This window comes from Typopeltis vanoorti, chromosome 16 (genome assembly GCF_054136105.1).
Source record: "Typopeltis vanoorti isolate ZY-2024b chromosome 16, IOZ_Tvanoo_1.0, whole genome shotgun sequence".
Taxonomy (NCBI): domain Eukaryota; kingdom Metazoa; phylum Arthropoda; class Arachnida; order Uropygi; family Thelyphonidae; genus Typopeltis; species Typopeltis vanoorti.
The window spans coordinates 59,157,708-59,182,511 of NC_143564.1; the positions used below are offsets into that span (position 1 = coordinate 59,157,708).

Sequence of the window (24,804 nt, forward strand, 5' to 3'; positions counted from 1 at the left end):
GTGGATATCATCTGCTGAATTCTTGGTGCAAAAGGTTTTACCAATGTGAGGCAACAGAAACTTGTGTATACACTTATGTTGGGTCTCACATTTACAACTGGTTGTAATATTTGTTGTGACCTGTTTGTGAATTGCACGTGCTCCATAGAATAGCAGGAAAATAGGAAGATGTGATATTAATTGAGCTTTAATCTCTTTAGGTCAGTTACAGATCCTAGGTCAAGTTGTTTTGTTAGATTTATGGGTACTTCAAATAAGTATCATTTTACTTCTGCAGAAGTAAGTGAATCAAAATCTAAAATTACAGTGCAATCTCTAGGTTGGTCTACAGTACCAAAATATCAATATTGCTAAAGATGCTGAGAACTCAGGGTTCTGCTTTAGTGAAATTCATCCCTTTCTGTTCCACATTTTCAACTTCTTTCAAGAAAGGTTCAAGAACCAGCAAATTGGTGCAGGTAAAAAGCTACTAGACATTATTAAAGGGGCCTATGCCAATTCAATTACCCACCTCCTAGTTAATAGATTCCTATCAGGCCCAGTCAAAATTCAAAAAGGAGTCAAGGAAGATTGTCCTCTTAGCTCCATTACTCTTTTCATTGGTTCTTGAGCCGTTCTTGAAAGAAGTTGACTTTAGTGGATTAACTGCTAACACAGACAGGACAAAATTAAAAGTTTTTGGAAAGTAGAATCTTGACGACATTCCTTTTGGACTAACCCCTAAGTGATACTTGGAATTCTCTTCTCCACTTACTTAATATTACTAGTTCAAGAACTTATATACAAGAACATTAAAACCTTAGAAGACTGAAAAACTGGTGTGGGACCACTTTCCTTTTCTTCTAAAGCCATAGTACTTAAAAATCATAATCTTTTCTGCTCAGTTGTACATAATAAATTTTAGACATTACAGAAGCTGAAGAAAAGCAATTATATACAGTAAGCCGTGCAATTTTAGTCCAGCCAATACCTATAAGTTAAAAAGGGATTTCTTCAACTATCAGAGAAGCATTGGTGCTTTGGGCTTCCAGTCTTAAAATTATGTTATTTAAGCAATACATCTTCAAAATCCATAAAATGCTGCAGACCTTCTCCGATACTACCTGGATTTTAATCTTCCCCCATTTGGAGTAAATGATTATAAAGGTCCAAAAGCTGAGTTTATTCCCAAATACAACAGTATTCTGTGCTTAGGTCTAAGATCGCTACAACATTCTGGCATTGACATTCCTTCCATTAAAAAATGTAAAATTTGGTATAAAGAAATGTTTAATCATTTTTGCCACGGACTTCCACAGTTTGGGTACTGACAACAACACTTTGTTTCAGAACTTCTTGAAGTTCCAAGGATAACCTAACAGGAAGGGATCTTGCTTGGAGAATTGCATATGGTTGACTTCCAGTCAATACCATCAAAAGAAGGCAGTGAGATATCTGTTACCGATTGGAAAACAATAGGACCTGCATTCTACACATGCCCTCTTGCTCTGTGTATTTGCAACAGATTATGTAATGTGTTGTGGGGATTCCATTAATTACAACAGAACATGTTCTTTTTTTTTTTTTTTTTTTTGCAGTACCTACCACATGAACAGAGGAGAATTTTGATTTTTATAATTATCATCACCAAATTCCTGACAGGTACCCAGGATATGATAGTACTATATGAAACTTACATCATTATTAACTTCCTATCTACAATTTCTCTCCAAATCAATCTGTTACCTGTCAAAATTCCAATATTATCAGATCTTATATTTCTATCTTCTAATGCACTTTTTACTGTATCAATCCATCCATATCTTGGTCTTCCTCTGGGTCTTTTTATTGCCAACCTGCAAAGAACACTTGTTTTACTAATCTTTCCTCATCCATTCTGTTTAAGTGACCATACCACCTGAGATTAGCTCTGCTAATGAATATCTGGATGCTGACAATATCAAGTTATTTCCTAATATCCTTGTTTCTAATATGATATTGCCATTGATGCCATCTGTTCATGGGCCTCTCATATCTGCAGTCTCTAGTCTTTGGTAAAGTGTTTTATTTCTAACCCAGCTCTCAGATCCATAAGTTAAAATTGGTTTGAACACTGTCTTGTATACACTTAATTTAGTGGTTTGATTAATTTCTCTCTTATTCCATATAAATTTATTCAGTTGACTTCCTACCATACCAGTTTTGTTGATTCTGTTGTCTATTTCCATATTTAATTTACCATCTTCATTAAAAATCATGCCTAAGTAGGTGAAATGTTTTATTTGTTCTATAGGTTCTCTATTCACAATGCAGTTGATATTTCTGATAATGCTTTTGTCTATTTTCATTGTCTTTGTCATGTTATAGCTGACCTTCATACCATATCTATTACAACAATTATTAAATTTAGTCAGGGAATCTTGCAGACTTGAAGCAGATTTATTTAGAAGTATAACATCATCTGTATAAAGCAAAGAGCTGAGATTAACATTTCCAGTTTTGATATCAGATTTAATACCACTTTCCTTCATAATGTGACCCACATACATAATGAATAAGAGCAGGAATAATGTACATCCTTGTCTGACACCAGATTTAACATTAAACCATCTTCCTGTACTTCCTTCAATTCTAACTGCAGACTTACAAATCAAATAAAAACTAAGTATTGCTTGATATAATGTTCCACAGTCACCATACAACTGTAGCATTTTAAATAGCTTCTCTCTTAGCACCCTGTCATATGCCTTTTGCAGAACTACAAAACTTAAATCCAGATCTTTTTTATATTCCCACAATTTCTCAACTATTTGTTGTAAAGTGAAAATCTGATCCTGACAGCCTCTATTTGGCCTGAATCCAGCTTGTTCTTCACCAAACTTTTCTTCTACAATCCTTCTCAACCATTTCTCGTGCCAGGCCTTCTGAATTATGCAGTGCAACCAATTCAAGACTTTTATGCCTCCATACTTGAGTATTTCAGTAAAATGTTATCTACTCCCACTGCTTTTCACATTTCAGACTTTTGATGGATTTTTTCTACTTCAAGTATGGATATGTGTTCCTGATTGCATACCTGCTGAGTGTTTTTTTTTTTTGCCACTGTACTGTCACTGCTTGTTTAATTTAGCAATTTTTCAAAGTAATTACTCCATATATCAAGGATATTATTTTCTCCTATTCTCATGTCACCTTTTTCAATGCTAATTCTTTTACAGCACTCTTTCCTCCATTTCTGAGCTTCTTCAACAACTTCCAGAATATCTTGTCACCTTCTTGATATTTATTTTCTGTGTTCTTACCAAAGTCTTCCCATGACTTTTGTTTTAGTTTTACACAGTTTATTTTCTTACATTGGTTTCTGCATTCTCTAAGAGCACAAGCTGACGTATTTGCCAAGAGCTTTTGATATGCTTTCTTCTTCTCCTTCACTGCCTCTTTAACTTCCTGTGTCCAACATAGAGTTCTGATTTTTCTATCCTTTCCGGCAACCTCACCACATGCCTCTCTGGCTGCTCAATCAATCAATGTTTTCTTCAGGGCTCACCACCGAATCTCCAAGGTTTGGTTCCTGTTCTCAAACTCTTTCATTTTTTTTTGAATAATGTCTGTGTATTTTTAGTATACAGTTCACATTTGACAGCTGCTCAACTTTAATTGGCTTTAAAACTTTCTTAACATGTTCCTCTTTTCAATATATTATCCTCCTCAAGACTAAATGGTGACCCTCTTTCAATTTTAAATCCTCTGTACACACTATTATCCTGCACCAGGGAGAAAACATCACTCGACAATAACATAGTTAATGAGACTTTCTTATTCCTCGCCTCTTCTCTTCATGTAAATTTGCACATACACATTTTTATGTTGGAAAATTGTGTGTAATAACCAGTCCATGGTCTGAGCAGAAACCCAACAAGTATTTGCCATTTTTATTAGCTTTGCTCTTTTCTCCAAATTTTCTGAAAATATTTTTATATGTCTGACAATCATTTTGTACTCTGCTATTTAGATAATTTTTATAATTAATGGAAGGTTAGGGAGAAACGTGGATTTGAAAATCAGCAATATGACGATGTTATATTGTGGAAATTTTATTCTTCAGTCAGACAGATTTTTGTATTTAGAAACATTCTAGGAGATATCAAATTTTTGGCTATATTGTGTAGACCATCCCACATTATGCAATATTCAACAAGAGGAAATAAAATTCTATCTACTTTTACTATGAGAGGGTTTTTTAAATTGTTCCATCATCTTAGTTCAATGTGGTCTCATGGTCAATTGCAGGAATGACCACAGAGCAATCCGAGGTAGAGAAGGCCAACTCAATGGGGTTAAACTCAGATAAGGCTTGGGTATCGGTCATCTTTGCACTTTAGTTTCAATTGGTCTTTTCATTGCTCATCTGCAAAGGACCATTGAAAAAGGAAAATTGATACCGATTATATGGCTATATGGTAATATAAATGAGCTGAGGCCTTTCTCTCTCTCCCACATACGATCAATCTGTCTTTTCTTTCTCCTAATACTATCACCCCTATAATAACTACTCTAGATCTATGATGAATAGAGGTCAAAACTGATTTAGGTAGTGATCTTTCTCACAATGCAGAGAAACATGCATGTCTGAAAGGAAGGATGTATGCTTTGCATTATTAGATATGAAGGCAACCGATAACCGATCTGAAGTCCAAGCCCCCCCCCCCATATGTAGGGTGATCGAAATTCAAGTATCCCTGTTTAAGGCCATGTGATGCACCATCCAGTAATCCAAATGCTGCAAATCTTTGAAGGAATCCATTGTGCATCATGTGGAAGCAATATCTGGGAGAGAGTAGTTCCAAAATTCACACCAGGGGATTGCAAACACCAAATGCGTGCAATTTGTATATCATGCAACTCAGCAGGAGCAGGATGGTTTAAAAGGTTGAACACGGGATTTTTCCCTTCATTCTAGTTGTTACTACCATCCACAGTGATGGCACTAAACTTGCCCAACATGCTTTGCTTGTGAAGCTGTACTACTTCAATGCAGTTCCTATACTTCATGAATTTCATTGCCTGAACCAATCGAAGAGGTCTACAATCTCATGTGCTCTCCAATGAATGATTAGTTGATTGAAGAAATGGGATCATTGGGAGTTAGATCTGGCAGAGGTCACAAACCAATAAGTTCACAATTGGTGAATGAAGTTGCTACTGCCATTGTGGAGCAGGCCATGAGTAATGGTGTTGATTCTTGCAGTGAAGCTGCTGTATCAAGACACAAGGACATGTCTTACACAACTGTCTGGAAAAGTCTATGGAAGATTCTGCATTTCTACCCATTCAGGATAACCCACACAGGAGTTGCACCTGCAGGACTTTGAAAGTTGACCGCCATTTGTTTTTAACATTCCTCAAGTTAAATTGGATGTTGCACGGTCGCAAATGATTTTTTTCATGGGGAGATTAAGCTCACTGTTACCTGAATGGAGCTGTGAATATGAATACCCACAATTGCTGGGTATGGGCTATACAAAACTTACATACAATCCAACAAATTTCTTTGCATTTACCAAAAGTTACTGCCTGGTGTGGGTTTACAACTTTGTTTATCATTGGACCATTCTTCTTTGAGGACATTCAACAGTCGGGCCATGTGACCTGCTCAGTTACTGGCGACAGATGTCGCAATATGATAAACAATTTTGCTGTGCCACAGCTACAGCAATGCTTATGCAATGATTCAGTCATTTTCAAGCAGGATGGGCTCTTGGAACTCTTGGCTCTGGGGATTTCTCAAAGACAGGGTTGATTGGGATCAACCTGATAACTTACCAGCACTGAAAGACAGCATAATGCAGTAGAACACACTGTGCAAAGGATGCCATTTTTGGCATACTGAAAAAGGCACATTGTAAACAATTACGGCCCATGAATGCTCAATGGAAGTAAATCAAAATATGTGATTTATGCTTTTGTAGCTCTCTTTCTTCACATGTAGAAAAATTACATCTACATTCAGTACATTATACAGCATCCCTGGCAGTGAATTTTGGAACTACCCCCCCCCCCAGATATTATATTGCTTCAGCATGATGCACAATGTATTCCAGCAAAATTTCACACAGCATTTTGGATCCCTGGGTGGCACCCCACAAAGCCTTAAACCAGAATACTTTAATTTTGATCATCCTGTACAAGTGGGCTAGTCTAGTTGTAAACACACTTCACAAGAAACTTTGTTTAAACTTAATAATGATTAAAACAAGAATAATATTTCTTGTCAAGTATAATATATAAGCAATCCATGATGCCTATTATGTTAATTTTTTGTATCAATAATCTTGACAAAACACCTCACATTTCAGTAAAGAAACTTGTTGCTGCCTGTATTTTATTAGTTTGTTTATTATGATTAAAAAAAGACTATTTTTTTTTAAACAAAGATTTATAATCTTTCCTTATGAAACTATTTAAATAGCTAGATGTCAAAAAATAAACTAAAAACACAACATATTCATTTTTGTTTTTATTTTATTTACCCTAATCACAGGCTGCTGAAAATACTTGGTACACCATTCAACAAACTCAGTTGTAACCAAAGGAACTCTTTGCTTTTCTGATGCCTGATCTTCTCCATCTTCTAAAGACTGATCCTTGGACTGACCCTATAAAATTAATTATACAGTCTAATATACAATATTGACACTATTTTTTTTAAACATAAATTAAATCAACAATATGTATCTTATTAAAATCTAAAATTCTTTTGAGTAGATTAAAACTCACTACTGAACCACCAGCAAATTACATGTTTTTAAAGACTGACCTATCGTTAAATGATATCAAACTTGTGGAGGTAAGAAGGAAGAAATGGAATCAAAGTATATGAGATGGTAACAGAGTGTATGCCATTATAAAATCAAATTATCTTGGAAAATTAATTTTCTCATTTAAAAATAGAGAAGAGGTTTAAAATCTAGAAGGGGATAGAATGTTGCATAAAAACAAAAATTAGTTCCTGATTTATATTGCCATTTCAAAATATGATATTATGAGCATTATTAAGCCAATACAACCATTTCCAAAAAACAGATATTCATCTGAAAATTGTAGGTAGCTGCAGCTATTTGAAATTTCAGCCAGAGTAATTAAGGCTATGAGGAGAGTGTATTAAATCTGTTCATTTGTGTGTTCTTCTAGCCAAATTTGCTTGTTTTGAAAGATGGAAACAACTCAAGTTTCTGGGAGGGAAAAAAATGAGATTGACTATTTCGCTTTCCCTTGAAAAGCTCCTATAATTATTCTTCAGGACTTCAATAGATTTGAACATAGGCATTTACAAGCAAATAGCACTAAAGTTTAATAAATTAATATCTACATTATATTACTGATACCTTTAAATTTACTCCTTAATTTGTGATGTCACAGAAGAATGGAATTAATCTGAAATTCTGATATACTTTCTGCAGTAGAAAAGAGATCCAAAATTATCATAAAGTGTGATAAAAAGTAAGTCTTAAGAAATATTAGTTTAAAGATATTTCTTAACAGACAGTTAAGTTACTGTCTGTTAAGAAAGTGGCTTAATCAGAAATTTTGGATTATCCCTCACCCCCTAAATATCCATGAGAATTTTTGTTCTGACTGGGCCTACTAAGGTCACTCTAGTATTACTCAAGTGTTTTCAATCAAAACCACTAACCACTGCACAATCAATATCTTACCATCATATATGCAGATGAAACATATCACCAGTACTATCTACCCTGACCTACACTATTGACTTGTCTTTGGCTATTATTTAATTATTTTTCTAGTTTTTAATATTCCACACAATGGAAAAGTGGTACATGGAATGTGAACAATTGTGGGAGAAAGCACATTTTCACAAACTAATTCACTAATAAGAAATACATACATACATCTTCAAGGCTCACTCTTCCTAATTGGGTTGTGGGGGCAACAGCTGCAAGAGGAACTTCCAATGGTCACGATCCTCTGCCACCAAGCTCAGGTGTTCTGGTGGGATTCCCACCAGAACACCTTCCACGTGGCCTCCCACCCTCTAGCTTGGCAAAGAGGGCCTGCTGAGGGAGCCTTTCTTGTGGCATTCTGACCAGGTGCCCGTACTAATGTAACTGTGATCTCTCAACACAGAGAAGCAGCAGTTGAGTATTGAGGGTTTCCCGAATTGCAGAGCTTCTGACTCTGTCGAGTTTTGTCAGCCCCCACAACCCCTCGAAGGAACCTCATTTCAGCTGCTTGGATTTGTGTCCACATTCTTTCGGTCATTACCCAACTCTCATGACAATAGGTGAGGATGGGGACATACACTGTATTGAAGACAGCCAACTTTGCCTTCTGGCTTAACTCCCGCTTCAATACTACCGAACAGCCAAGCTCCCACAATATTGAGCTTGCTAAGCCAATTCGAGTATCTAGCTCTATGTCCCATTTTCCATTATTCGTGAATATGGACCCAAGGTATTTAAACTTCTCCACCTGCCTCGTTGGGACTCCACTTACATTTAGAGTGCACTGGGATGGTTGTCTTGAGACCACAAATGTTTCAGTTTTGGCCACACTGATCTTTATTCCGGCATCTGTACAAACAGCTACAAACCTATCCAGGGTCCGCTGGAGGTCATCTGTGGAAGAGCTAAGCAGAACTAGGTCATCTGCAAAAAGCAGATGTCCAATGCTACATTTTCCAATTCTGACACACTCACTGCCTCGGCTGTGCCTATCAATCCAGTCCATAAATATTATGAAAAGGAGGGGTGACAGAACACACCCTTGGCAGAGGCCAATAGAGACTGTGAAAGGTTTAGACTTTGTGCTGTTTACCCTGACACAAAACTCTGGGCATTCATACAGGGACTTGATGGCAGCTAATAGTTGACCATCCACTCCATACTCCTGCTACTTACCAAAGCTTATCCCAAGGAACCCGGTCATATGTCTTCTCCAAGTCCACAAAACATGTGCAGACATTCTTGGCATATTCCCAAGATTTCTCAAAGACTTGCCTTAAAGTGAAGATTTGGTCAGTTGTGCTTCTACCAGGATGAAAACCACATTGTTCTTCCTGGAACTTTGACTCAACTATACACTTGCACCTTCTTTCCAAGCACTTAGCATACACTTTCCCAGGCAGGCTGAGCAGAGAGCCACGATAGTTACTGCAATCCTTCTGGTCTCCCTTCTTAAAGAATGGTATTATTATGCCAGTCTGCCATTGCTTTGGTGCTTGCCCAGATATCCAAGCAGCCTGACACACTTGAGTCAGCCAGAGAACACCGTCTCGATTTAAGGCTTTTAGCATTTCGGGCCGAATTTCATCATCGCCAGCAGCCTTGCCTGAGTTTAGCGATTTTATTGCTAAATGGACCTCTTCTGCTGTGAGACTAGTCATTGCCCCGATCTGCACCTCTTGGATGTCCACAACTGCTGGGCCACCCAGGTTACGAAGGCTCTCAAAGTATTCCCTCCATCTGTGGAGGATATCCTTCTCGGTTGTTAAAAGTGCACCATCAGAGGCCTTAATTGCCCTTGGTGTTAAGTTATTTATTAGTTATATTTGGTTATTTATTAGTTAGAAAGATTCTTATTAGTAATAACTGCTAATTATTAATTAGCAGTTATTACTAATAAGAAATAACTGCTAATTTTAAAAAAGATTTCTTATATGAAGCTAGCAGTTTATTCATGAAAAAAAGTTTTTCGACACAATTTTTTTTTTCCCTTTTCACACCCAGGACAAAATTCTTCTCACTAAGAACTTTTAAGTAGTAGGCTTCACTTTTCTCTTCCTGCTTTGTCTATGCCACTCATGAATGGCAAAAATCACAAAAATTTTATCTTAAAAGGTTATTGTTGATTATCGGTGAAATATGCAGATATTCAACATACAGAGAATATCCAATATCAATATTGTATGTGATATTATTCAACTATTTAATATATCAAGCTGATAAAAAGTGTATGAATCACTCTTAGTTAAGCAGAACAGTCATGCAACAGAGGTAAACATCAAATGATATAATTAAAAATTAATTCATCTAAATTTATTAGAGAACTACTGACTCAAATACACAAATATAATTGGAGAACAAAAATGAGATTTGAAAACAAGAACCAAACCATGGAGAGAATGAGCAGCAAGAAAACGTTAACCAGGAAGGTTTAGCTGGGAAGGCTTGTAGCCAAAAAAGACAATGTGTGTGTAAAAATAACTAAACGAAGACAATCAGAAGATGGGTAAAAAGAAAGAAGAAAAATATTGTAAAGATGCCAAAATGTTCTGAAAACCATTGAAAAAAATAAAAATAAATAAAAATAAAGAGAAATAAAATAAGGCACAGTAAAAAGAGACTGAGTTCACAGAGGTGACATAACTATTCTGGATGTCTGGTTAAATACTCTGAAAAATTGATAAATGACAGTGGCAAAACATTGGTAGTGTTTCTTCTCTCTAATTGTCGTTATATACCAGAGTTGATCTGGTTGAATGATTAATATCACAGATTCAGATGTGGGATATTGTTATTATAACTTAAGAGACTGAGTAAGAGACAAAGAAATTATAAATATAATATCTTATTTACAACCATTAATATTAATGAAAATTTATGGGCCTTAACAGCGTGTATAAAATGTTTATGTTTCATAAATGCTATATACAACTTTGCATTATAAATAAAAACTTAGAGAAAAGGACCCAGAAACTTAGACTTGGGGAACATAAATATCACACAAAATTTCTTGTTTTCCCTTCAAGATCACAGGATTTGATTATAATTCACGACAAAAACAGTTAACCTGAAACTTACAAAGCAAAGTTTCTTCTGCTCTCAATAATGGTAATTAAAATATAATTACTTAGCTCATACCCATTTTCCTCTAAAACATGAAAATATTTTGTGCATAACTTTTCTGAAGAGAGAGAGAGAGAGAACGTATTTCTTCCTTCATATCAGTATATTTTTTTTTTTAACGTTGGGCCCATGTACGAGAGGTTGGCAGGTCAACCTATAGTATGTTAGTACCATATATGGGTGGTGGGTTGGGAAAGGAGAAACATGTTTACATTCGATTTAAAAACCTGTATGTTGTATTCCTTGGGAAATAAGTCAGGGGGGGGGAAGACTATTCCACAGTACTGCAGTAGTAGGGATGAAGGAGGAGGAAAAGAAACTTGTTCTGTGGGTTTCAAGGTGTACTGTGAAAGGATGTTAGGTGGCAGCTGTATGTGTTCCAACGGGTTTAGTACAGAGTGGGGAATTATTGATGTTGTTTCAGATGAGCATTTTCCATGAAAATATTTGTAGAATATGCAAATTGCAGAGACTAAACGGTCTATGTGAAAGTGGGGGGGAGTGGGTCGGTAAGAGATGGATCATTTATCAGTCTAATTGTTCTCCTCTGTATTGAGTTAAGCATTTTGAGGGAGCTTTTAGGAGCCCCACTACAAATGTGAGAGCAGTATTCGCTCAAAAATGAGTTCCGTTCAGCTATTCTGTTCCGATTAAAAAATGAGTGGTGCATTGAATTCATTCTCAGGCCAAGAATCAGGTAAAATACGCAATACATTTAACTACAAAGATAATAAGCCGAAACGAAAGGCTATTTTACCGGCGAATTTGTTAATTAAGAGGGAGATGTTAAATCCCGTTTTATTTTATAGCCGGGTACCAAACTAGGGTCGAAATCCATCAACATTCCAGGTCTACCTACTCACTGATGAGACCTCAAAAAAGGTTGAAACTGGTCTGGGTAGTGACCTCTTCTCATAATGTAAAACAATATATATACATCTCTTAGGAGCTGGGTTTTACATTATGAAAGAATATTATTAAAGTTAGTGAGGGAGCTTGCTCCACCTTTGCATGGAGTTGCCCTGGTGTTGTACTATCCAAGTGATCATTTACACTTGGTTCTGCCGATAGTTTTTTTCAGCATTGAAACTCTATGGATGTCGATGGATTTCGACATTTCATATCCAGCTATAAAATAAAACGGGATTTAACATCTCCCTCTTAATTACACAGTACATTTATTGAAGTCGTTAGAATACAAATTTACACTCATACACTCTACTAAAATATTGTCATCCTAAGTTAAGGAATTGTTTAAGACAACTGAGTTTCAAATCAACTAGATTCAATCATGAAACCTTTCTATAAAATTAAACACTACCTTCATACAATATATGGATCTAAATTCTCATCCATACAGTTATTCTACTAAGATTTATCAATCACCTTGAAATAACATACTTGATACAATTCATCTAATATAACATCCTTTAAAGAAATGATCACAGGAGTTATGCCACTGATACCTATACTGATCACTTAAAAGTCCTACACTAGAATGTCTTTGTTCATTAATTCACAATTTCATCTTTTCAAACAGAAAAGGAAAACAATAATTGTACATTACCAACTCCTATGATGTTCACCGAGTCTGTTACTTAGTTCACAATTCAGCTTGCACTGCTCGATCCTTTTCTCTGAAATTGTGATTAGACATCTCCTTCTGGGCTTTGATCCACGTGGTCGCTCAAGGAGTTCATTCAATCTGGTTATCTCGAAAGCTGCCGCTGTGCCCGTGCTTGACGTGCCCTGTCGCCGCATGTCTTTGTCTGTATTGCTGTCCCAACTATCGTACACAGCTATTCCTCTCCGAAGACGTACTGAGCCTGGACTCTGGAACAAACCGGTATCGACATCAAACAACAGAAGGCGATCTGGAACCCTCAGTGAGGCGGAAGAGAATGACCCGACATCCAAGAAAAAAAAAAGACGTGTAAGAAGTGCAGACTCCTTTTATGTTGCACCCTTTGTGCCCTCTTTACTACTATTTTCCGCTCGGCACCGATCCCTTTTTTTTCACGTGAGATGTTTCTCCATACCTCGTCTTCTTGTACATACAGGATGATCTTCTCCTTAGCAACTTCTGAGAAATATGAGCGTGCTGCTCGCTGTGCAAGTGCTACTGCCATAGGCCAAGCATTCACCAGAAAGTTCGCCAGTGGACTTCGAACTTTTGTTTTTACATTGTGATAAACATTTCACATAGAACTCCTTTTAATTGTTACACTTTATAAACAGATCACATTACTTAAATATATTTTTGCAATTCCACGTTAACGACATTCATTTATAGCCCCTTTTACAATTTGCTTCTTTATTTAAACACAGGTATCTCTTTATTGATTTGATATGTTTGTTAAATCTTGAATGAATTATTTCTATAATGAAAGCACTTCATTCAAGATCTAACAGACGGTGGTAGTTCAGAGTAGTGTGGGGAATGTATGTTTTCATGCCAGTGAAGATTACTTTGGTGATACGTTTGGTGCATATGTTTCGACTGGAAGATTGGAAACAATAATCCAACCATGGGAATGTGGCATAATAGTCTTGGAGACTGTCCAATTTGGCACTGTGATAATGCCAAACTACTCGTGTGGGAGTGACTGTGTAAGCGTTGTTGCATGGGGGAGATGAGCACTAGGCTGTGGTCAGAATTACCCAGGGGGCTCACTACATATTTGGAGGGGTCATTAGTAAGGAAGAGATCTAGGATATTTGGGGAGTGGTTCAGGTTATCTGGTATTCTAGTGAACAATTTGTGTAAGGTCATTAGTGATGGCAAATGTTTCAGCATCTCTGCCTGCAGGATCTGTACAACTGGAAGAGGAAAGCCAGTTGGTGTTGTGGACATTAAACTCTCCTAGGAGGATGATTTCACTGTTAGGAGAGTGGGACTGGAGAAAATCAACTTTTAGGGAGAGGAAATGAAAGAGCTCAGAATGATTGGTGGTATCAGGAGGGCGATAGAGACAGCAGATGAATTTGACTGAGTGGGGAAGTGATAGCTTTAGCCAAAGAAGGTCGAAGTTGGGTGATTCTAGGTTAGGTGCTCTTTGGCAGGGTATGTCAAAGCGGATATATGCACAGATGCCACCCTTGGGTCGAAAGGAGTTAAATAGTATACAGTTAGGGAGGTTGAGATGGATAGTGGTGGGGGAAGGTGAGATTTGAGTTTCTGTTAAAAAGAGTAGGTGGGTTAGGCAGACTGCATATGGTAGTTGACACTATTAAGGTTGGAATTGAGGACACGAATGTTGGTGAAGTGGATATGTTCTGTGAGGCATGGATTTGACCGCAAGGGTCTTGCACGTTTCCTATGCAGTGCCTGCATACTGGTCTCCTTGGTGGCTACTAGTGGAGTCACTTGGTTTTTGCACTAGTTTGGTTTGTTTGTAGTCTATCATCCAATTTTGGCGTTTTTCTTCTAGTTGTCTTCGGAGTTGGCGTATTTGTTCTCTCTGGGCAAAGGTTAAATCAGGTCGAGGACGTATGTGTGACTGGGGGAAAATGTCCTTTAGCTTATTGTTTATCGCCATTATAAATCATTTGCAATATCAGTTACTTTTTTTTTATTTCCTTGAAATGTAATAATAATTTTAAAGTTACTTTTTTTTTGTGAAAACGTCTTCCTCATCCCTGAACAAAAAAAGAATTCATCTCTTTCAGGCTTGCAGTGCCTAACTAGAATATGTTGTGTGCATAACATATCAAAAGTAACTGTCTGTTCTTTTTGATATGTTGCTTTGATAAATTATATATACTTTTTATTTATTCCACAACTCAGCTTCATTTAAAAGAAATTCATCCATTAATTTTGGGATAACTGTTTTCCCTCGTAGCACTCTTTTCAAACTTTTAGCTTAAGAATTCCTTTAAACTATTTCTCCTCTAAACTTCCATCTTTCCAGAACATTGTCTCCATTCTAATCAATATAAAAGCTGTTCTAATATTCTCTCACACTAATTCAACTTTCTCTACAGAAGTACAAACTATGCATAAATGCACTACTTCCTAATGCAGTAAGCAACAAGGTGGTGAGATGAAAGTTGCATGTTGTAAACTAGACTAAAGACCACAAACTACTTACAGACAAAATAAGCATCAAATGTGCCAAAAAGAAAACAGCATCCAAAGCAAAAATAACAGCTCACGATACTTCTAAATCCAGCATATAAGCTGGAGTAGGAGAAATAATCACTGGGAAACTTGGAGCGATAAGAGAAGAAGACATAGGAAATTGCTGGAAATAAGGTAAAGAATAATTGCTGGACACAGCAGCAAGGATCCTCAGTTATACCAAAAAGAGTTAACAATGAATGGATGACAGGAGACATTTTGGAACTAGAAGAGTAGAAAGATATGAAAAACAAGATATCAGTAAAAAAAACACCAATGAAAACAGAATCTTTTATAATTTATCCAAGAAACAAATAGACAAAAAATGTAGAGAAAGAAAGACCCAGTGGTTGAATGAAAAAGCAGAAGAATGTAAGGTTGCATTTAAAAAAAAATGACACCAGACCTTTGTACAAAACAATCAAACAAATTACAAAAAAAAAAAAAGCACTCTTCTTACCCAATCACTAGACAAAGACAAGAAACTCAACAGAAATAGAAACAGTCTGGACAAAACACTCCTTCCTCCTAGGTATATAGTTGAAAAAGAGCAATTCCCACTTACACTTGGTTGGATAAAAAATTCTTGAAGAAGGAGAGATTCTTTCTGAAACCAAAGTTGTGTAGGGCTTGCAATAATTCAGATCTCCAAGATGGGCATATGCTTTTTCCATATCAAAGAAAACTGATACTAAGTGCTCACGTTTTAGTAAGGTATCCCGAATGGTTGCTTCCAGCTGGACAGGTTATTTAAAAAAAAAATTTTATTTTATGTTGGGCCCATATACGAGAGGTTGGCTGGTCAACCTATAGTACTTTAGTACCGTATATGGGTAGTGGGATGGGAAAGGAGGAACTTGTTAACATTCGATTTGAAAGCCTGTATATTGTATTCCTTGGGAAATACCTCAGGGGAAAGAGTACCACAATAGCAGGGATGAAAGAGGAGGGAAAGAAACTTGTTCTGTGGGTTTCAAGGTGTACTGTGAAGGGATGTTGGGAGGTGGCTGTATGTGTTCCAATGGTTTTAGTACAGAGTGGGAGAATTATTGATGCTGTTTCAGATGAACATTTTCCATGGAAATATTTATAGAATATACAAATCACAGAGATCAAGCGTCTATGTGAAAGTGAGGAATGAGTTGGTGAGAGATGGGTCATTTATTAATATAATTGCTCTCCTGTTTGAGTCAAGCATTTTGAGGGAGCTTTCAGGAGCCTCTCCAAATGTGAGAGCAGTATTCAATAGCCTGGCAGATTTGTGATTTGTATAATGTTAATAGCTGTTTAGAGATGAAGTAGTGTCTTGTGCAAAAGAGAAAATCTAGTTTTTTAGAAGCTGAGAATGCAATGGTTGTGATGTGTTTATGCCAGGAGAGTCTTGATTCTGGGTAATTCTGGGAAGAGAGACAGATCTCATATTGTGTGGGAATTTGAGTGTTATCAAAAACAATGTTGGGGGAAAATGGTTCTTTTTTGTGAGAAATAAGACAGAATTGGATTTTACTAGAGTTGAAGTTGACGAGGTTATCTGAGCCCCATCGGAGGATGACTTGAAGATTAAGGGAAGTGGTGGTTGATGTTCTGTGGATTGAAGTGATTTGCACAATGCACTCTTCCCTTTCAAATGAAAGGGAAGAGTGCAATGTGCTGTCATCTGCAAAACTGTGTATTGGGTTGGAGGTCAACTGAAGTATGTCATTGATGTATAGAAGGAAGAGGGTCGGTGAGAGAACTGAACCTTGAGGGACCCCAGCATTAGTTGGATGAGAGGATAGGGAGCTATCTACCATTACACATAGTGTACGTCCAGACAAGAAGCTGGCAATCCATCTGCAGAAATCCTGAGACAGTCCAAATGATGGAAGTTTGCTTAGTAAGCCTTTGTGCCAGACCCAGTCAAAGGCTTTAGAGATATCGAGGGCAACTACTTGGGATTCGCCGAATTTCTCCATGGCATTTGTCCAGCGATGGGTGATACATGAGAGCAGGTCACCTGTTGATCGGCATCGACAGAATACGTACTGGTAGTCATTTAATAGCTGGGTACCTTCAAGGTAGAGTAATAGTTGAAAATTGATAGTTTTCTCTATCACTTTAGATAGGATTGAGGTGAGTGAGATAGAGCGGTAGTTAGATGACAGCGATTTGTCTCCCTTTTTGGGAATGGGTTGATAGGCCAATTTCCAGGCTTTGGGATATATACCAGTGGAGTAAGATAGTGTGTACAGACGGCATAGGATAGGAGTCAGTTCTGCTGCACAGACCTTCAGGACAATTGGAGGAATGTCATCAGGGCCAGGGGCTTTTTTGTTTTGACAACGGGTTTATGATCTCTTTCTGGCAAAAGGATACAGGGGGCATTGTATGTTGGGCAGCTGGAATGACTGTGGGGCAAAGTGTGAAGCCAAGAGATTGGCTTTTTCTCTGGGTGTTATTGCAATTGAGTCATCTGGGTATGATAGGGGTGGGAGTAGTGTAGGGCAAAAATTGCAACCAATTGCTTTGGCAAGAGACCAAAAGGCATGGCTGCCGCTAGGACAGGCTGCAGCTTCCTGATTTTTGTTTAGGAATCATTGATAACTTTTTTCCATCTGGTTCGGGCTTCAGTATAGGCACTGAAGAAAGATGGAATTCTTAATTTGAGCCAGTTGTGGTATGCCTGGTTTTTCATTAGTACAGCCTTGGCACATCTTTTGGAGAACCAGGGTTTGGATAGGGGACAACAGTTCAGTGGTGTGGGGAATGTATGTTATCATGCCAGTGAGGATTACTTTGGTGATGTGCTCGGTGCATATTTTGGATTTGAAGACTGCAAACAATAGTCCAACAAAGGGAATGAAGCATAGTAGTCTCAAAGGCTGTCCCATTTGGCACTGTTATAATGCCAGACTACTCTTGTGCAGGTGTGACTGTTTAAGCGTTGTTGCATGGGGCAGGAGATGAGCACTAGGTTGTGGTCAGAATTACCCAGGGGGCTCATTCCATTCACTGTGTATTTGGAAGGGTCATTGGTAAGGAAGAGATCTAGGGTATTTGGGTTATCTGGTATTCTGGTCGGTTTGTGAACTATTTGTGTAAGGTCATTGGTGATGGCAAATATTTCAGCTTCTCTGCCTGCAGGATCTGTACAACTGGAAGAGGAAAGCCAGTTGATGTTATGGACATTAAAATCACCTAGGAGGACGATTTCACTATTAGGATAGATAGCAGGACTGGAGGAAATCAACTTCTGAGGAGAGGAAATTAAAGAGATCGGAGTGGTTGGTGATATTGGGAGAGTGATAGAGACAGCAGATGAATTTTACTGAGTGGGGAAGGATATTTTTAACCAAAGAAGGTCAAAGTTGGGCGATTCTAGGTTAGGTGCTCTCTGGCAGGGTATGTCAGAGTGGCTACTAGTGGCATCACTTGGTTTTTGCAATAGTTTGGTTTTAGTTGTTGAATATATTTATAGAAGCCAGATTGTATTTTGGTAAAAAGGTTGTTTCTCTAGAGAAATCATAAAAAAAGAGTTAACCATTTGTTCAGAATCTTGCACAGGAAGCTGGTTCAGAGTAATTGGACAATAGCTTATTGAGAAGTTTGGATCCTTTCCTGGCTTTGGAAAGGCCATAACAAATAGCCTTTTGCCAGGTATCCAGAAACCAGTTCTCACAGAAAATTCTGTTGAAAAGCTGCAGCAATTGATCAATGGCTGATAGTAAGAGATGTATAATAATCTCATAAAGAATGTTATCTTGTCCAATTAAGCAAAGCAGCTTTTCCAAATGGCTTGTTGTATTCTTCAGCCCTGCTCAAAGAAGAGAGCATTTATTTTTCTGCTGATGTTTTAGCAAAAATCTCTGTGTGTTGGCAATTGCTGTTGGGTAGGCAACTGTAGCATCCATTATGTTCAAGGATGAAGAGCAGGTCAGTGACATATCTGTCATTTTTCAGATTCTGTCCCAAACTTCTTTACTATTGGTTGCTCTTGTTACAGAAGATATATACAGTAATACCCCGACTTACGCGAATCCAGAGTTACGCGGTTTCTTATATGTATGTATTCCCATCACACCTCACCACTAGTCGTATCTTCCCACACCAGCCACATTCACCAGTGTCGCAAATCCTGTGAACAAGCACTGACGTGTTTCGCACGGTCTCCATTCATACACAATTTTTATAGTCTACAAAATCACATAAAAAATAATAATGCCGTCCAAAAGAAGCAAGTCCGATTCTTCTAGAGCTAGCAAGAAAAGAAAAACATTGACTTTGGAAACAAAACTCAACATTATTAAGGTTTTTGAAGGCGGAATGAAAATTTGTGAGTTATCAAAGAAGTTAGATCTACAGGAATCCACAGTAAGAACAATCATGAAAGATAAAGAAACAATTCTCGCTGCTGTGAAAAATGCCCAATCATTGAATTCAAGCATAATTCGTAAACGTCATAGGATTATTGGTGAGATGGAAATGATGCTTAAATTATGGTGCGATAATCCAGTGAGAATAAAAAAAAAATTGCTCAGTTGATCAAACGATGATATGTAGCCAAGCCAAGCTGATTTTTGAGAGGCTAAAAGTAGAAGCTGGAGAAGCAGCCAAAGAAGAAAATTTCGCGGCCAGTAATGGTTGGTTCAACGGATTTAAAAATCGCTGTAACTGGCACAGCATCGCAAAGAGTGGAGAGGCAGCAAGCGCTGATAAAGAGGCTTTGTCTGCTTTTCCTGAGACACTTAAGGCTATCATCGAGGAAGGTAGCTATAGCAGTCAAACCATATTTAATGTAGACGAGACCAGCTTGTTCTGGAAAAAGATGCCTAAGAGAATTTTCATTGCATGTGAAGAAAAAACGTTTCCTGGCTTTAAGGCTTCCAAAGACCGGTTGACAGTAATGCTTGGTGGAAATGCAGCTGGTGATTACAAGTTAAAACCTCTCTTAATTTATTGCTCCGAAAATCCAAGAGCTCTGAAAAAAAATCTAAAGCTGGCTTGCTAGTGATTTGGAAGTCAAATTCTAAAGCTTGGGTGACAGCTTCTATTTTTGAAGACTGGTTTGGTCACCACTTCATACCTGAAGTTGAACATTATTGCCAGTTTAAAAAAAATTCCGTTTAAAGTTATGCTCATTATTGATAATGCACCTGGTCACCCTCCTGCAACTTTAATTGATTTTGATCCACATGTAAAAGTTGTTTTCTTGCCTCCAAATACAACCAGCTTACTTCAACGATGGACCAAGGAGTTATCAAAACATTCAAAGCGTACTACACGCAGCGTTCGTTTGCAAGTCTGAATGAAGCTATGAGGCAAAATGAGCAACTGTCTGTTAAAGAGTTTTGGAAACAGTTTAATGTTTTAGATGCTGTAAGGATTATCGGAGATTCTTGGGGTGAAATTTCCCAAAAAACCTTGAATGGTGTCTGGAAAAAACTTTGTCCATCCTTTTTTAAATGTGAAACGGAAATGTTGCCAGAAACTGATCAAGTTGATGAGGCAATAGAAGAAGTTGTCAACCTTGCCAGGCAATTAGATTTAGAAGTCGACAGTGAAGATGTCAGCGAGCTATTAGACTCGCATAACAAGGAGCTTATAATCAACGAGCTCATAGAGATGCATAAGCAAAGCGCTACTGAAGAGACCGAAACCTCAGATCCAGTTTTACCAGAAAAGCACATGACAATTGCAAAATTAACAGGTCTCAGCTTAATTAAGAAACGTTTACAGATTTTGGAGGACATAGATTCTAACAAGGAACGAATTATAGCCACAAGGCAAGGAATAAAAAAATCACTGGCTTGCTATGTAGAAATTTTGCGTGACAAGAAAAAGACATTATGTCGTCAGACGAATCTATTAGATTTTATGAAACAATCAACATTGAAATAACTTTTTTTTATGTACGAAAAACCACAATTATGATTACTGTATATTTCTTAAAAAATATAGGTATTTTTGTAAACCTTTGGTCCCAATTGTATGTTTGTATATATAAATTACATGCAAAATTATACCCCAAGTTACGCAAATTCGACGTACGCGCTTTTCATTGGTCCCACCTATCGCGTAACTTCGGGGTATCGCTATACTGGATCCAGCATTTCTTCTGGCTCTGACAATGAATGCATCTTGCTCAGTCATGAGCACATTTGAAAGCAATGAGATTTTGTTGTGGGGTATGTCTGAAAGATTCTTTATGTTTTCTTCTGAGCTTCCTTGGTTGCTGTGCAATCATCATTCCACCATGGCTTAAAACATCGAAACTGACTACAGGTTCTAGGATGGCAGTTGTTGCAACATGTGTAATGCACTCTGTCATGTGATTCACTGCATCGCTAACTGGATGAGATGACTCTTGCAGAATCAAATTCTGCTAAAGTAAAAAAGGTGGGACAATCAACTTGCTCAATTCTCCATCATGATATCCTTGATGTAGTACATGATTGCCCTTGCAGAAGAGTGAATATCACAGGAAAGTGATCTTTCAAATAAGTTTGCATCCATCTCCCAAGAGTGTAAAAACAAAGGATGAACAGACAGTTAAAACTGAAGGAAATGAATGTTTGGATAGGCATATAAAAAAAGATGTTGCTTCCTGTGTTTAAGAGGAAGAGATTAATGTTGCCGAACATATGTTCCATTTTTCTGAAGTTTGTTTGGGCACTTCCCCTATTTAAATGGACATAGTGTGCTGTGTCCATTTAAATATCCCATTAAAAGTAGGGAGAATGGTAAGTGCAATATGATATCACCAAGTCATCTTAAGATATATCTGGGCAGGAGAAAGGTATACTGATGCATCATCATAATGAAATTCCTGCCATGTACCCTTAATGTGTACAGGGTATGATAATACTACTTGAAAAATTTACATCATTACTAGCTTCCTATCTACAATTTTCCTCCAAATCAGTCTGTTACCTGTCAGTACTCCATTATCAGATCTTATATTTTTGTCGTCTAATGCACTTTTTACTGTATCGATCCATCTATATCTTGGTCGTCCTCTAGGTCTTTTTCCTGACAACCTAGCAAAAAACACTTGTTTTGCTAATCTTTCCTTACAATCTGGGTTCTAATATTTATAGAACCCAGAGTGTATTTTGGTAAAAAGGTTGTTTCTCTAGAGAAACCATAAAAGAAGAATTAACCATTTGTTCAGAATCTTGCACAGGAAGCTGGTTCAGAGTAATTGGACAATAGCTTATTGGGGAGTTTGGATCCTTTCCTGGCTTTGGAAAGGCCATTAACAAATAGCCTCTGCCAGGTATCCAGAAACCAGTTCTCACAGAAAATTCTATTGAAAAGGTGCAGCAATTGATCAATGGCTGATAGTAAGAGAAGTATAATAATCTCATGACTGTTATCTTGTCCAATTAAGCAAATCAGCTTTTCCAAATGGCATTGTGTGATATTTCTGGATGCTGACAATGTCAAGTTCTTTCCTAATATCCTCGTTTTTAATATGATGTTGCCATTGATGCCATCTGTTCATGCCTATAATCTTTCTCAGGACCCTCATATCTGCAGTCTCTAGTCTCTGGTCAAGTATTTTACTTCCGACCCAGCTCTTGAATCCATAAGTTAAAAGTGGTTTGAACACTGTCTTGTATACAGCTAATTTAGTGTTCCGACTAATTTCTCTCTTATTCCATATGAATTTATTCAATTGACTTCCCACCATACCAGCTTTGTTGATTCTGTTGTCTATTTCCATATTTAATTTACCATCTTCACTAAAAATCGTGCCTAAGTAGCTAAAATGTTTTACTTGTTCCACAGGTTCTCCATTCACAACACAGTTGACATTTTCAACGATTCTGCCTATTTTCATTGTCTTTGTCTTTTTATGGCTGACCTTCATATCATATCTATTACAACAGTTATTCAATTTAGTCAGGGAATCTTGCAGACTTGTAGCAGATTTATTTAGAAGTATAACATCATCTGCATAAAGCAAAGAGCTGACATTAACATCTCCAATTTTGATATCATCTTTAATACCACTTTCCTTCATAATGTGATCCATATAGATAATGAATAACAGAGAGGATAATGTACATCCTTCAATTCTAACTGCTGACATACAACTCAAATAAAGACTAAGTATTGCTTGATATAATGCCCCATTGACACCATATAACTGTAGCATATTGAATATGTTTCTCTCTTGGCACCTTGTCATATGCCTTTTCCAGATCGACAAAACTTAAATACATATCTTCGTTATATTCCCATGATTTCTCAACTATTTGTCGTAAAGTGAAGATTGTTGTATCACCTTTTCTTAATAACTTTGATATCTATGCTCTCTACATTTATTCGCCCCTTGGTGTCACGTGGTACTATCTAAGTACAAAGGGAATTGCCCTGGGGTAGAGCCAAAATCCAAATGCAACAAAGCTTCTGAGGTTCTTCTTCTCATAAACTCCTAAGACATTTATTTGTTATCGCTGTGTCACTTAGGACAATTAGTTTAAAGGAGAAAATCTTAAAGAAGTGAATACCCAGCTGTACCTCAGTGACTAACAACCGTGACAATCATAACACACTACTCAAATCTCCCGCTTAGATTTCCATATTTAGCAAGTGGTGCATCAGATAGTACTAACAAACAACTGAATCAGAGTAAGCAAAAGATTTATTTAACATACTAACATATATACAGTTCATGGAAGTCAGGGAAAGTTCATTTCTAAACTACAAATTTATGTGCTAACATAATTATCAAACACGAACAATAAATTATCATAACTCACATAGGATTAACAATAGGGCTGTTCTATATTACTTCATACATAAGATCCTCATAACTCTTAATTAAAACCTAGTAACCATACATTATCACCTTGTACATCTTAAGGTTATCACTCTTTAAATTACACTTGTCTACTTTCCTAAATTTTATCTTTGTTAAGTCCTCAGATCTTCATTCACTTATCATTCATTTATACTATTTAACAATAAAATTTCACGATACCATATTATAGTTATCTCATGTGCTTGGTCCACTCTTTACTCGTCCTTGGACCCTAAAATTGATTTCTTCATGCTGGGGTTAGTATCTGGGATTCCTCGATCGTGTGCAGGTCCATTCATTTCAGTCAGTCATGCCTTCTTTTCAATAGAATTCTTGGGGCAAAGTCACTCTCTCACACATGTTGCCCTTTTACCTAGATTATGAGGCCTCTTTGCAGACTACCTTTTTTTTTCTTCTGGAGTAATGTGATTCACCTTGGACCTTGCGACGCATAACCTTTCCCGTGGATACGCGGCATCTTCCGTTTCCTTCTTTTTTTTCTTCTTTCCTTCTGCCAGGCATCAGAGCAGAGATTTCCCCTTGTGCTCTGGAACCGTCCCTCCACTCATGAAGTCCACACACCAAAACCACCAGGAACAAGCCCTGGGGGGTCCCCTAACTCTTTTATATCTCCACACCCTATCAGCACCTTCCGTAATCTTCCTTCTCCTCCCCCCCAACTCATCGACACGTTCAACGCGATATCTCTCTGTAGTAGAGGATTTCTTCTTCTTTTCTGCCTACTCACAATGTGATGTGTGCACACGATATGCTTGCGGTAACTTCCTTTAATTCTGTGCTCTTGGCCTTGGATTACGCTATAATTATCGTTAAAAATTACGAGTCATTCATCTAATTTAACTAGCTTAACTCCCCAAACGGCCACGACGTCGCGCTATCTGGATACAAAGCTCTAAAACCCATTGAATAACATGGATAAGAAGTGTAATTTGGTGTCACTATTTCATCCACATTGGCCAGTAGGGAGGTTAACTAATTTTTCTACATAATGGAATAACACTCTTTTCTTATGCATTTTCACAATTGTT

The 24,804-nt window shown here is 37.4% G+C and overlaps 1 protein-coding gene across 2 annotated transcripts in view; it reads right to left on the reverse strand.

Annotated features, from left to right (window-relative positions):
• The window catches only part of raptor (regulatory associated protein of MTOR complex 1), a 512,095-nt gene that overhangs the window by 107,221 nt on the left and 380,070 nt on the right, over nt 1-24,804 (reverse strand). For both annotated transcript variants that reach the window (XM_090406523.1, XM_090406522.1), the window contains exon 21: nt 6,510-6,635. In XM_090406523.1, the coding sequence (XP_090262649.1) occupies nt 6,510-6,635 (126 nt within the window). The remainder of the gene's footprint in view (nt 1-6,509; nt 6,636-24,804) is intronic.